Here is a 15,485-nt window from a genome sequence, read left to right as displayed (position 1 = left end):
CGCAGCGTTGGCAGCTCTGCGAGTCACTGACGACCAGAGCACACCTCCGCCGCTGCGTCGACCGCTGGCCAACGGCCCTCCGTCCATTACCCGGTCCACCAGCGAGAAAGTTCCGCACCGCAGCGAGCTCATGTCGCAAGTGCAGCGGACTGCGTGGGCGCGACACACCACCAAGTGACCCCCGCAGCAGTGCCAGCTACCGGCTATGAAGGCCTATCCTCCGGCGCATCGCGAACGTCGATTAGCGTAGACTACGCGACAGCGCCGACACTCGCTTCAGTACGTGCCGAAGATGTGCGTTGTCGCGCTCTCTACTGGTACACTGGATTTCCCGCAGCTTTGGGGAGAAAATACATCGGGGTGCATCCAGTTCCGTTAACGGTAACCGCAGATACGGTCCGTGGTCACTGACAGCTTCCTCAGGTCTACTGTAATTTAGCTGTCCTTGTATTGCTGTAGAGGTTATAAATATCATTCCAAATAGGAAAGGAATTGACAGATCGCTTTTCTGCGACTAGTATCACCAGAAAACCCATTTATCCATGACTTTCACTCTATAATGTATCATACGAGATTCTGAAACTTTAAGATTCACGAGTGGTGACGGACAAGTTCTCAGCCCACCCAATAAAGTTTGTCAGCTGTCCAAATGATTCTGGCTATTTTTCAGCGTAGCCCCGTTCTGGTGTTACACACTTTTGCCATAGATGCTGCAGGCCCATTATACCCTCCTTGTATGTTTCTTCAGCTCAGGGAACAGATGAAAGTCAGAGGAGGCCAAATCGTATGGATAAGGTGGTTGCTGAACCAGTTCGAAGCCACAGTAGTCGATGATAGATATCGCAATGACGGATGTCTGTGTGGGTGCATTGTCCTGGTGAAAGAGTACTCGTTTTTGTCACATCCCAACGCGTTTCACTTCGATGGTCAACCTCAAACACACTAACTGAGCACCATAATATGCTCGATTCACTGTTTCACCTTTCTTGAGGTGTTCAGCCAGGCTAACACCCGTCAAATCCCCCAAAAAACACTGACCATCATCTTGCCAGCTGATGTGACTGACTTGAACTTCTTGGGGATGAGTGAGGTGGGCTGTCTCACTGTTTCGATTCACCCTTCGATTCGGACTGAAAATGGTGAACCCATGTTCCATTTATTGTTGAAGGACGTTGGAGAAATGTCACTCTGTCTGCCTCAAAAAGAGTTGAATTTTCGGCGGAAATGGCGTTTGTCTGGTGTTTCTTTTCTGCTGTCAACATTCTTGGGACCAATCGACGTGTGACCTCGTGTATGTCAAGTGCAACTCTTATGACATGTTCAACACGGTCCTGAGAAATGCCCACTCTTTCGGTGATATAACATTCTTTCACACACGGTCTGCCAATATCATATCGTGGACTGCCGTGACGTTTTCCTCCGCTGTAGCCAATACTGATCTTCCACTGTGAGGTGCACCTGGGACAGAGGTGTCGCCCTTCTTGAATTCCGCCACTCACTTTTCCATTGTGGAACAGGAAAGGAAATCCTCCTCTAATAACTTTAACCAACATGATCGGGAGGTGTTATGGTTGATGATCAATTAGGAAAAAAGATAAATGAGAGATTCTGAGATCCTTACAGTTTTTTTTCTAATCGATAATCCTCCTCTAATAGTTTCATCATGTCATTATGGATCTCCTGTGCATCATTCCCTTTTTCAGCAACACTGGATAACCACACGAATGTTCTCTTTACCCATTTTTCAAAGTGTATGCACCCTGCACACTTCAAACACGAATATCTGAAACAACAAAGAAAATATATTCATGAAATATTTTGTATGTAACCTAGCAAGGGAATACACTATTAGCTGCCAAACTGTCATTCGTCTACGACAAGTATTTCATGGGTGGGCCGATAACTTCTCAGTCACCCTTCGTATTTAAACTGCGCCAGACAGCGAAAAGTTTCCGTTACATTTCTCTTAGCCTTAAGGACTGACTTATACCATCACGACTTGCTGATTCAGCATTCTATTGCTTTCTGTTGGAACGGTGCTTCCGTTCCTTTTGGTATAGTCTGAGAGTTCGAATGGCAACGCAAACACCTGAATGGCTGCGATATCGGCAAGCATGAACAATGTGAAATATTGCAGGTCCGTGAATAAAGCCCAAGTCCGTCGTATTGCTATAACAAATCACAGCGCAGGTCGTCAACGAGAGGGTTGCCACCTTGAATGGCGTAAGCATGTAAGCTGAACACGACACTGTGCAGGTAGCTTTATCCCGCTCTGGAGACCTTTAGATCACGTGACGTTTCGCGACGTGGCGTAGGACGGCGTACCTCCATTCCACTGCGGTGTGTTAACTGCTCGCTGCGAGTATGCGGCGCCGCTCGCTATGCCAGTCGCTGGCTAGAGCACTTCCCAAAGTACAGAGACTTTCAAGATTACTTTGTTGGTCTAGCACTTCAACGAAAACGGGAATTGTAATATGACTGCAACTGAATGCGTGCTGATATAATACTTTCAGAGATGTTGTAACTCCATGTTGGGCGAGGTGTCGAACTCAGGCCCCGGCCTTTCGCAAGCACTGCTTTTATGAGATATCTAGATGTATCTCACGACCTGGCTGACGCCTTCAACCTGGCAGTACATCTGTTCTGCTTTGCAAATTCCAGATAAGTTCTTCAGCATATCTTGTTTTGGAATGTGGATCAGAGGTCCTGGCACGCTTTAGTTAACGAAAGTGGCCGTGAGATACGGCTGGATATAAGGCACTGTAGGAAAACTGCCCGCAAAACGAAAGAATTCGGCTTCTAGACGTAGTCCGTCATTCAGCTATAATCAAGAAGCTCCAGAATGTGTATCTTCAGTACCGAAATTTCTGAAGTAAATAATGCACGTCTTTGTTACTGTCGTACATAACAATGTACTGGACAGACCACAGTAATTTCTGGCACTAACAACAACACCATCATACAGGTCAACTGAAATTCCCATTTAGAGAGCAACGTGGTACATAATCTAAACATAACTCACTACTACGCGACGCTCTGAATCGACTCTCACAGCTTCGATAACGAACTGTCAATCGCTTTCGTATTTGAAATGGGCCGTAAGGCAGAGTGACGTTCAGCGAAACCCTCCTTTCTCAACGTGATGAGATCCCACGAATTCGGAATGTCTTTTTTCCCGTCCGCGCTAGTTTAGATAGAACTTGATATTTTTTAGTCCGGACAGCTTTTTGATGCTCACTTCAGTTGCTCATATTGAAGCTGCTTAACATTCCATCACTAGTATTTGTCAAGTGACATACGCATGAACACAGACAAGTCAGGAGACGTTAATAATCAGACTGTAACAGACCGTGATTACATCATTCCTAATGCGGAGGAACTGCTAAATACTGCGTTTTATTCCATCAGAGAGCAATCCTTGTTTGTAATGAGTATTACCTCAGGCCAAGTAAGGTCAACCATACACGAAATGTCACTATCGATAAGCAAACAGTACTCGAGTAATCAGTTGTAAAAACTAGGAAATAGTATTCTGGTGGGAAAATGATGAAACTGCTGGGTGCAATCGCTTCCCTTATAAGAGACCATACAGTTCTGTAATTGATAACATATAGGTACTACCAACACAGTATGGCGCAATGTGTTACTGTTTTCGTTGCTTTGAAGCAGGTTGAATTTTAATCGAAGGAGAATATCGTGACACCAAACAGTTTTATGTTCATGTTTACTTAAGAATCAATCATTAAAACATCGTTTCTACCTGTGGATCAGGGACGAGTAGAGTGCAATGTCTTAACACAACAATAGCTTCATGTAACTGATTGTTACTGTTATAAATACATGTTCTATATTAAGTTGATTACACAGTCATGGAATCCACAAATTAAGACATGATAAGCACGTTTTAGATTTAACAGCCTACTTAAACACTGGTCGACGCTGAAGCCTGCATACGTAAATGTTCAAAGACATTATTACTTGTTTTTCATGCTGATGTTGCTCTTCAATATTCAGCATCAATTACCAGGACATTTCAAGATGTTGCAGGCAACAGTAACAAGAAGTTGCCGAAGCCACCGTTGCGGTGCAATACCTAAACACTCGAAAAGAAAAGCAAGACAAGAAGTTGTCGAAGCCACCGTTGCAGTCCAATACCTAAACACTCGAAAAGAAAATCAAGACGAAACATAAGCAAAGGATTCTAGATACTGTACTGTGACCTAGGAATTTCATGCCAAATTAATCAATGCAAACTATTTTTTGTATTTTTTAACTTTTGTTTCCATTCTCACATTTTCATCTTACAGAATTTAAGACACTATAAAGTGTGAGATACTACATATACTGAATGTTAAGTTACTGCCAAAGTGGAGAGATAACCGAGATACAATTTATATTATTGTTGTGACAGTTTCAAATTTTGACGTTAAAATAATAACGACTATACGAAGGCATAATGTTCTCAAGAAATATGTGCTGATGTATCAGCATCATCAAATGAGACTTGTTCCGACTGCAGTTGATGTTGTACGTTCCTTAGGCCTGAACACTTTTGTATTTGTTGAATTTTGCCTACGTCACGTACTTTGTTTCACGAAACTGTGTATACGGACTACAAGGTAAATCTGTAATTCCTTTAGCTCTCTTGGCAAAATCTGTGGACCATATGGAGAAATCACTCGTTGGAAAAACGACGTAATTTCTTTTCGTCTGTCAATATCTGGAATTTGTTTGTATCAACACGATGAAACCCACCTCCAAACCACCTATAATCGCTAACAATAAAAATAATATTTTTGTATTTGTATGTGTTGTTGTGTCTTCTTTCCCCTGGCACCTATAAACTAAATTATACGTCAAAGTGTAATCAGCTCATTGTAATCGACTCTTGCTTATAGGACATACGGAAATGATTAAGTGTTTTTGCGGAAGCTGTAGATGTTCTCTTTGGGCCATTTGGTAATTCGACAAAAATGGAAATAAAGGATGGGCCACAACACCATAGTGTCGATACCGAAAACAATGGGCATAATAGACTATCTTTCTCAAACCGAGAACTTTCACGAAAAAGTCTTAGACCAGGGCCTAATACGGTTAGAAACTCTAACCCTTACAGCTGGGAATAGGACAGACTGTAAGAACAAATGGCAACAACTTCCCACCGCAATCTAAGTATAGCGAAAACTAAGTATACCTTTGATGCTCGATCTCTGGTCGTTTCAGAGACGAGAAGATAAAACCCGAACATTGAAAGACACTAGTCTGTTACGCTAACGTCCTCACGAATTTCATTTCTTTGATTTTTCAAAATACGTACCATCATAAAGTATTAAAAGTAGAAAAACGACTACAGAAATTAGTGATTTTTTTAATACACTGAACGATGTTTGAATAGAATGTGAGTTCTGTTCCACAGGTTTTTCTCTAAAGCAGCGGATAGAGTTTAATTGATACAGATAATAATGTAAGACACAAATTTCATTTTCATTTCGCTTTAATAAATAAATAATGGTAATATGACTAGCCAGAGGCAGAGCACGTGCTGAATATTGAGCCTCCGAGAGAGAAGGGGCAGTACCTGTACTCTGGACTCGCATTCAGGTGGATGTGGGTTTAAATCTACCACGGGCGTTCCAAGTTTGGTCTTTCTGTGGCTTCCCTGAATCGATTGAGGTAAGTGCCCAGGTAGTTCCTTTCAAAACGGACGTCACCGATTTCCATCCATATCCTCGCCCAGTCCGAGCGTGTGCTCTCTCTTTAATGACATCGTCGTCGACTATTCCATAACCCTTAACCTTCCTTACTCCCATCTTAAATTAGTCATCATATTCGATAGCCACTAATATTGCGCGACTACTTCTGTAAGATACCCAGTTCCAGTGCTCGTTCTAGGGTCCTACGTACGACGGCGTACTGAGAAGTGACACCTCCGGTTTTTTATGCGAAAACCCTTAAAGATTTTTCAATAATGCAAACTTTATTAGCATTCTACATCTTTATTCCATGTCTACGTATTTATTTCCGAACAGTCACCATAGCGACGAGCACATTTCTTCCAACGAGAAACCAATTTGCTAGCGCCTTCACTGTAGAATAAGTTGACTTTTTGACGGAGCCACAACTTCACCTCTGCTTGCACCGCTTCATCAGTATCAAATTGAAGTATTCGAAGGCGTTCTTTAAGTTTTGGAAACAGATGCAAATCGGATGGTCCAAGTCGGGAGTATATGGAGGATGATCCATAACAATGAACCCAAGGCGTCGGATGTCGCAACGCTCATGTGTGGACTGCCATTGCCACGCTGAAGGAGAGACGGTGCTCCTTTCATGGAAGCACTCTCCGAATTCGAGACGCTATTACAGCATGCTGTTTCTCACCCATCGACGTAGTTGTGTTACACACCACCATGTTACACACTACAATTCAGAGCTCCTTAGCGGCAAAGCCTACACATATGTAGACACGATGAATAAAGATGTAGAATGTTAATAACGTTTGTTTCATTTAGGAGTAAAAACCTTTACGAGTTTTCACTTACAGAATTTGAAAGCATTACTTTTCAGCACACGCTAGTAATACTGAGCATCTTTCTTCGTCTGTTTGTATTTTCTTCCATTTCTAATGTCGTCCATCTTCCATTTCTCTTCTTACCTCTCCCTCTCATTCCTTCCTCTTTTCCCTTTATAATTATTTGCTGCAGGCAGTTCCTATGCAGTACATGTCCCAGCCAAGCTTTTATCCTCTTTCTCATCACTTCCAATCTTCTTTCTCTCTCTATTTTCTTCGTTACTTCTTTTTTTTTATTAACTATCCATGATTCACTGCTACTTATACAACAATCCGGACATATCTTTACCAAGTCTTTTCCTCAGCTTTATTGAAATTCCTCTAGCTGTTAGTAATTGCTTCACCTGTTGAAATGCTCTCTTTTCCATAGATATCCTTCTCTTATTTCTTCTGTACAGCTTCTGTAGTACAGAAATGATTTTACGTGTTCTATATTTTTTCCGTCTAAGAATATGTTGACAGGCACTTCCTTAATGTTCATACTCATCTTTTTTACCTTTCCCACATTTATCATCATTCCATACTCCTCAGCTATCCTTGCAATACTCTTCAACATCAGTTGTAGGTCAAGATTCCGTCACCACTGACTCATCATCCGTGTACATATACTCTTTATTCTTTCTCCTCCAGTTACAAAGCCTGTTGAGTCCTCTATGGGTCTTAGACGCCTTGAAATACTCTTCTCTTCCGGCCCCTTCTTTCCAATTCTGCTACTTCCTGCTTTTTGCACGTCTGCTTCATTAACTTCCTATCTTCCCAGCCTTGAGTCCCACCTACAACGACCCCCCTCCCCCCTCCACCCGCCCCTCCCCTTAGGACGAAAAACAAAAATACAGTATTAAAATATCAAAAACTTACTGCGGATAAGTGGATGGGGGGGGGGGGGGGCTGGGCTAATTTAGATACTTGTTGCACTTTTCGTTACACATTTTTTGGCAACTCCTCAAGTGACCTTAAACTCAAGACAATCTTGACTAGTAAATTTTTGATCTTTTATCATCACAACGTCAACATTTAACCGATTAACAACACCCAGAAGATCTAACATCTCCAAAATTAAAGTCAACTGCAAATCAAGAAAGAGTTATGAATACACAAGCTCATTTAAACAGAATATTAATTAACATGTAATAGTTCAGACATTTAGCACAATAATCAATAATTCTGCAAAATAGCTTCTCAAATACAACCATTAATATCTTTGAGTTCAAATTCTTGTAGAATATCAAATAATTCCGAAAATTCCAGACATGCTCCGGCATCTCCAATATGGCCTACACATAAACAATTATGAACAATGAATTTTGATTATATATTTGGACTAACACCGCTCTAAATTTAATTGTAATAAAATAATCAGTCTTTATTGATAAAACCTCTTCTATTTTGCCATCAAGACTTATTATTTTATCACTATTATGAACAAATTCTGACCACTGAAATATACAGTGTGCTTGCAAAGATGTTGATCTAACCTTCAATAGCATTCAGTTTACTTATTCTAATTCGATCAGTAATCCATCTGTAACAAAGTCAATGCAGGTTAACATTAACTGGAAATCTAATGTTAATAAGATACAGCGATTACATAAATTTCCTATTCCTAATCAGTCATACAGGAGGTCACATGTAGTCCACACACCTAATGTCTCCTGCGTGCATTAACATTCAAACAACTGGGAACTTAGCAGCTAAACCGCACTTAGCATGATAGCTTACACAGTATAAAACAAAGCGTCACTGCTTAACAGTTATCCAGGGGAGCCTTTTATTTCAAAGAAAAAGAAAGAAAGAAGTTGTTTCTTAAATAACCTATGCACCAACAGACATTAATGCCACACAACTGCACCGACAGGTCACAACGTGGAAGAAAGCAAATCCATTCGTTAAGTTGAAGAGAGCTTAATAACCGTCCAGTCAGAACATGCTGAATGACAACTATGCACGAATTACTCCTGTGGCTTATGTCCCGCAAAACCATCCAATGTTGTTGTTGTTGTCTTCAGTCCTGAGACTGGTTTGATGCATCTCTCAATGCTACTCTATCCTGTGCAAGCTTCTTCATCTCCCAGTACTTACTGCAACCTACATCCTTCTGAATCTGCTTAGTGTATTCATCTCTTGGTCTCCCTCTACGATTTTTACCCTCCACACTCCCCTCCACTGCTAAATTTGTGATCCCTTGCTGCCTCAGAACATGTCCTACCACCCGGTCCCTTCTTCTTGTCAAGTTGTGCCACTAACTGCTCTTCTCCCCAATTCTATTCAATACCTCCTCATTAGTTATGTGATCTACCCATCTAATCTTCAGCATTCTTAAAGCGCCTAATAATAAGTTGCAGCGCAAATCAAGTCTGTAATATCTCTTACTACTGATGGTGTGAAAACACCATACTTCTAATGACTGCAGCCAACACGCTTTATTAGGAATAGCGTCCAATACAGTGATACAGTGATCACAGTTAAAGAATGCAGAGTACAATAACAGTTCAGTACCTCGTAATTTGTAGCCGCAAACCACAGTATATTCCCCAAGAAAACAGCCATAGTAAGTACTAGCCTCCACAATGTCTTGGTGCGGCACCAAAAGCAGTAAGTATAATATGATAAAAAAGTTCTTCTTTCCGTATATTGACCACTCTCATAATCTCCAGTACGAACATCGGTTACAACCACTGGAAATTTCTATTGGTGCCCTCAAAATAAATGTGTATGGTACCCTGCAGCAAATTTACATATTTTCATAATCCCATGACAGCTGTCCCCAGTTTCACAGCTTATTCATCGAGCCCCGCCAGACTCCTCCCCCCCTCTCCCCCCTGTCCCCACCAAGCCCAGCCGCGCACGCGAGCCCGTGTGCGCGCGCCACTCCCATACGCGGCCTGCACGTATCTCCAAAGCTTAGTAGATGGCGCAGTAAGCACTGCCCTCTTAGAGAGCCTGTATATAGGCTCTCTATGCCCTCTGACTATATAACCAGCGGCAGACTCGAAACGTGCGGGCAACGGGCATTGCCTATGCCATCATCTTTTAAAATTCTCAGCAGTATACTTCATGTGGTATTGCGAGCATAATCTGATGAAGACAGGAAAAGATGTGCGGTCTTTTGGCGTTGCAAACTTATCACAGCGCCCTTAAGCATTGATATGATATGTTCATATCAATTGCAAGAACATAAATCTATTTGTCCATATCTATAATTTTTTCTCTAACCATCCTCAGAAAACCTATAGCAGCTGTCGTCCTTTAACCCTTTCTAAACCCGAACTTGTCTTCCCCAGTATTTTTCTCATTTTTTTTTAAGTTCTCCTCATTAACAGCCGGCCTGAGTGAACGTGCTGATCTAGGTACTACAGTCTGGAGCCGAGCGACCGCTACGGTCGCAGGTTCGAATCCTGCCTCGGGCATCGATGTGTGTGATATCCTTAGGTTAGTTAGGTTTAATTAGTTCTAAGTTCTAGGCGACTGATGACCTCAGAAGTTAAGTCGCATAGTGCTCAGAGCCATTTGAACCATTTTGAACCTTATTAAGACTCTGTTTATAGCGGAACAGAAACTCAAGGTTAGCAAAGGACTGAGTCAAGGGTGCTGCTCTTTAAAACATTTTTGAACGAAGCGCTGAAAAATTAAAAAAGAAAATGTGAAAACATTGAAATTAGAGTAGGTGATGACATCCTGTTCACCCTAAATTTCGTCGACGATCAAGTCATCTTCACCTAAGAAGAAGAGGATGTGTCTTGCATGTTTCGTCGACGATCATGTCATCTTCACCTAAGAAGAAGAAGATGTGTCTTGCATGTTAAGTAAGCTTAAAGAATATGAGCAGAGGTGCATGAAATTAACTTTACAAAGAGTGAATACTTGGCTATAGGAGGTATGAGAAGGGATATGGTTATGGATGATGGGTCTACAGCAAAGTGTAGCCGTCCAGATTTATATTTACGGACAATAATTCCGGATAAAATGGAATCAACGAGGAAATAAAGCACACAAATGGAAAGGGAAACGACGTCATAAATTTAGAAAGGATGATACACGAAGCTATGTATGAGAGTATTGCTCTGTATGATACTGAACTGTGGCAAGTTAACGTAATGGACGAGGGCCTCCCGTCGGGTAGACCGCCCGCCTGGCGCAAGTTTTTCGATTTGACGCCACTTCGGCGGCTTGCGCGTCGATGGGAATGAAATGATGATGATTAGGACAACACAACACCCACTCCCTGAGCGGAGAAAATCTCCGTCGCAGCCGGGAATCGAACCCAGGCCCTTAGGACGGACACTGAGGCAAGTTTCCAGGGTCAATGAGAAGAAATTAAAGGCAATGTAAATGGAAATTTGGACTAACGAGATAAGAAAAAATAAGAAATTAAGTGTTACGAGAACAAATGAGAGCTAAAAAGATATTGTGGCCACAATTGAATATAAACGGCAAACATGGTATGCACATCTTAAAAGAATGCCAGGGAAAAGATGGCCCACTGAAATATGGTACTGGAGACCTCCTCGACACAGAAAAAGAGGAAGACCCCGCCTACATTGGCGCTATTTAGTGATACGTGTGATGCAGGACAGGATTGTGCAAGAAGGAGATGGAAACTTGGATGCGGAAGACGTCGCAGGGCGTAGAAAACTCGCTGAAAGGAGAAGTTTACAGCTCTTCTAACGGGACTGGGTTCATATTCTTCTCCGGTACATTTTTTAGTTAAAGGTAGTGGAATGATCATAAGTAGATTCCTTTCATAAATTCTGATTATAACCCCAGTCTAGCTATTGAATTCTGGCTAAGACTTCCAGTGCCCTCAGGTGGTGTTCTGTCACATCCCAGTGCTTCCGCCTTCCTCCAAATTGTTATTTTTCCATTCCCTGTGCTTATTCATTTGTCCAACATACTTCTTGCTATGCAATCTCTCCTTGTTCTTCTTACCTCTCTAATTTCGTTTTCTAATCTTTCCAACATTGCATTTATAATGGAATTCCTCTTTTCAGTGACTGCTGCATTTCGCGTTACATGTTTCAAATTATTTTCAACGTAGAGACTGTACTCTTTCGTAATGTTTTCATTTCTTAGTTTTCCAACATCCTGTTTCTTAGTCTATTGTATTTTCTTAACAAGCTTTAATGTGTGTCCTAGTATATGATGTGAGTAAATTATGATCTGTAACGACGTCTGCTCTTGGTAATGTTTTTGCGTTCCTAATACTGTTTTGAACCTGTGGTTGATTATGAATAAGCAATATCACCTGGAGCTTTGCAAGTACATAATTTTAGTTGATGGTGTTTAAACCAACTATTAGTAATACAGGAATCAAAGCGTTCTCGTTAGTCTATCAGGTTTTCACCCCTTTCATTAGTCTTTCCCTGTCCGCTGTGTCTTTCCCATTATACTGCTCCAGTCTCCAATCATCCCAGTTATTAGTATACTTTCCAATTTTCTTCGTAAATTCCATCACTCTGCTCATGTATTATGTCCACTTCCTCTTTCTCACATCTGATGCTGGCACCTAAACTGCAATAAATAGTATTTCACCAGAGTTAATATTTGATTTCACAGCTTACACCCTGTCACTAACTTAAATACCCGTCGCTGTATTCTTGTCTAGAAGCTTCCATCTATTAATTCAACCAAATTTTCCTCCCTTTCGGATACTTTTCAAGTTATACTGTATCCTCCAGGTTCAAATATTACCTCTCGTTCCCATCGAACCTCACTTCATCCTAAAATACTGATGTTATGTCTCTCCGTTTCTCTCTTAGCGTATTCTAAATTTCACTTGTTATTCACCGTCTTCATATTCCATGGAGTAGCCTTACGTGGGCAAAGCTCTTACCGACTGAATTCCACATACAGGAATCACGACCCTCCCTGCTAGTTAACTGTAGTTCACACTACCCGCAAAACTCAGTGTCTTCCGTATGAGTAAAATAGAACTTGTCCTGTAAGGCTGTCTGGCGTGACACCCAGATTCGACATTGTTCTACTGTGTAATAGCTCGAATGACGAATACGGTAACAAGTAGGCCAACAATTACTGCATATGACCAAATAAATATTACCAATCACCTGTGCCGGCCATTGTTGCCGAGCTGTTCTAAACGCTTCAGTCCGAAACCGCGTTGGTGCTACGGTCGCAGGTTCGAATCCTGCCTCGGGCATGGATATGGGTGATGTCCTTGGGTTAGTTAAGTTTAAGTAGTTCTAAGTCTAGGGGACTGATGACCTCACATGTTAAGTCTCATAGTGCTTAGAGCCATTGAACCAATCACTTCTAGACGTCCACTACGATGGGATTGAATAATGTATGTCAGAACTCAGTTTTAACTCAACGGAAAGTACAATAAAATATCTGACTCTTTAAAAGTGTCAGATTGTCTGAAAAATATAATTTTCAAAATTAGAAAAAACCCGTTTTCAGTGAATAACCTACAGTTATCCTACAGTTCCTAGCATACTACTCACATTTGAACTGTAAAATACTTAGATAAAGCAAAACGCTTATTAGTGAATGGTTAAACAAAGAGCGCTGAATTCAGAAATACTGCATAAGTCTTCTAATGTGAAATTCCAGGTCGCTATGTCAGAGGATTCTATGTGCGTTTATGGCTATCCTTACACGAACAGTAATTGAAATCTCCTATAATCTCCTACCTATTTTGTTTTCCGTAGCCGTTAATCCCTTAGCATCGAGATATGTTGGGGAAGAAAAAAGAGTGGAGCAATTTTCACGAAGGCAGGCAGAGGAAAAGTTCTTCCAAACAACGTCTACAATGCTTCGAGAACCTAATCCACATCCTTGTTTCAAAGAGCCATTCGGATGTAGAAACACAGTTAGTTGTAGCAATAAATGTTAGTAATATAAAATTCTCTTGTCTCTATCACAAGGTATTTTCATTAATATTTCACCGCTTTCAATACCTTATACATCAACATCGGGTAAAAAATGCGGAGTCTGCTGTTTGTGATACTGCAGTGCACACTGACGCGCTATTCGTAGCCGAGGTTGTTGTATCTGGTATTCGTGTATAAGTTACTGAAACAGTTAATATATCAATAAAATATTTTGCGATTGAGAGAGAAAATTTTCGTACTATTATCAGATGGATAAGTTGATGCTGGCCGGAGTGGCCGTGCGGTTCTAGGCGCTACAGTCTGGAACCGAGCGGCCGCTACGGTCGTAGGTTCGAATCCTGCCTCGGGCATGGATGTGTGTGATGTCCTTAGGTTAGTTAGGTTTAATTAGTTGTAAGTTCTAGGCGACTGATGCCCTAAGAAGTTAAGTCGCATAGTGCTCAGAGCCATTTTTGATAAATTGACCGTATAAAATATGTCTCGTTGAGGTGAACCTTTTAGGTGACCGACAGTCAAGACTTTCACAACACAGTAACTAGTGAAGGAACACCACTTTATATTTCATTACAAAGAGGAATACTTTGGTCCGTTTGTGCCTACAATTCAAACCATACTTAAAACCAACATAGAAGTAAGAGGTATTGTCGCCAGGTGGTGCTATACTCATTGGTAGAGAGATGGACGCCATATCATATCCCACCGGAAAAGAACAAAAAGTTAAGGTAAGAAAACAGTCCATGTAGGCAGCTAGGAGATGTACCACCAGTAAAGATGAACTAAATTTTTACCGAAATTTCGCTTTATTTCTATGATGATCCAGTAAAGTTGAGAAACCATAAATTGTTATTCTAAGGTAACAGTGTACCCAGCTGAATGATGGTCCTTTCAATTTCTTCTCCCATGAGGAAGTTCGAAGGGCGCAATGCTCGACAGACAAACATGTGTAACAGTACTTACTTTGATTTGAAGCAGCACATGTTCGAACATCGAGTTCCAACATTTGCTGTTTTCAGCGCAAGAGGAATCCAGTAAATCGGTAAAAAATTTATTCGAGAAGCAATTTATCAGCTGAAGAGCACTTTAGAACCCTCGCTCTAACCTAATATGACTTTGCCTTATTTCTACATTTGCTTAATATCCGTCTCAATGGAGATTTTATACAGATAAATACCACCATTTTAGATTAATTTACAATGTAAATATAAAGTTTTAATTTCAGAACAAATATTTGTATGGAACCAATTTTTCAAATGATGGAAGCATGGGTAGGTCAGTCCATAAGCTCGAGGACGGACTGTACTTGTACTTCGTAAAATATATCCCCATACTACATTTCGGTTCAAAATGGTTCAAATGGCTCTGAGCACTATGGGACTTAACTTCTGAGGTCATCAGTACCCTAGAACTTAGAACTACTTAAACCTAACTAACCTAAGGACATCACACACATCCATGCCCGAGGCAGGATTCGAACCTGCGACCGCAGCGGTCGTGCGGTTCCAGACTGTAGCGCCTAGAACCGCTCGGCCATCCCGGCCGGCCGCTACATTTCGGAAACGAAAGCTGTAGCCGCCTTACATGTTGCATCGACACTGACCACGTTTACTAATCAGGACATGATAAACTTTCCTTGTATGACGATCTAGGCATATCCAATATATTGCCACAAAACATTCTTCTTTTTCTCAAAAATATTTCACGCAACTCGTTAATTCAATGTCAGCTTTATGCATAGTAGCATCAGATTTCTCAAAATTTTCTGTTGGAAAGAAGCAAAGGGTTGCTGGATGACAAACAATGAAGAAATGTCATAGCTAGGGAAGGGAATAAGGGAGTTTTAGATAGTAAAGCACCATTCATATCGGACTCATTATAGACAGAAGACAGCGATGAAATCTATGTTTTGTTATAAACAGTATAAGTGGTACAATAATTAATAAGCAGTGTCTCGCCAAATCCCCATAGTAGTCCCCCTAGTCTTTAATTTCGTGACAAGTTCCTCTTGTCAGCCGCGATTCTCTATTATTTTCTTTGTGTTATCCTTCGAAGAACTTCGTGGTCTGTTGTAT

General features: G+C 41.2%; 1 protein-coding gene across 1 annotated transcript in view; it reads left to right on the top strand.

Annotated features, from left to right (window-relative positions):
- The window catches only part of LOC124795983 (carboxyl-terminal PDZ ligand of neuronal nitric oxide synthase protein), a 975,569-nt gene extending 970,768 nt beyond the window's left edge, over positions 1-4,801 (top strand). Inside the window, exon 12 of the mRNA XM_047260064.1 lies at positions 6-4,801. Within this exon, the coding sequence (XP_047116020.1) occupies positions 6-178 (173 nt within the window). The 3' untranslated portion in view covers positions 179-4,801. The remainder of the gene's footprint in view (positions 1-5) is intronic.
- The last annotated feature ends 10,684 nt before the right edge of the window (positions 4,802-15,485 follow it).

Source organism: Schistocerca piceifrons, chromosome 4, assembly GCF_021461385.2.
Source record: "Schistocerca piceifrons isolate TAMUIC-IGC-003096 chromosome 4, iqSchPice1.1, whole genome shotgun sequence".
In the NCBI taxonomy this organism is placed as follows: Eukaryota; Metazoa; Arthropoda; class Insecta; order Orthoptera; family Acrididae; genus Schistocerca; species Schistocerca piceifrons.
The sequence above is the reverse complement of the archived record's forward strand: the minus strand, read 5'-3'. Positions and strand labels throughout refer to the sequence as shown.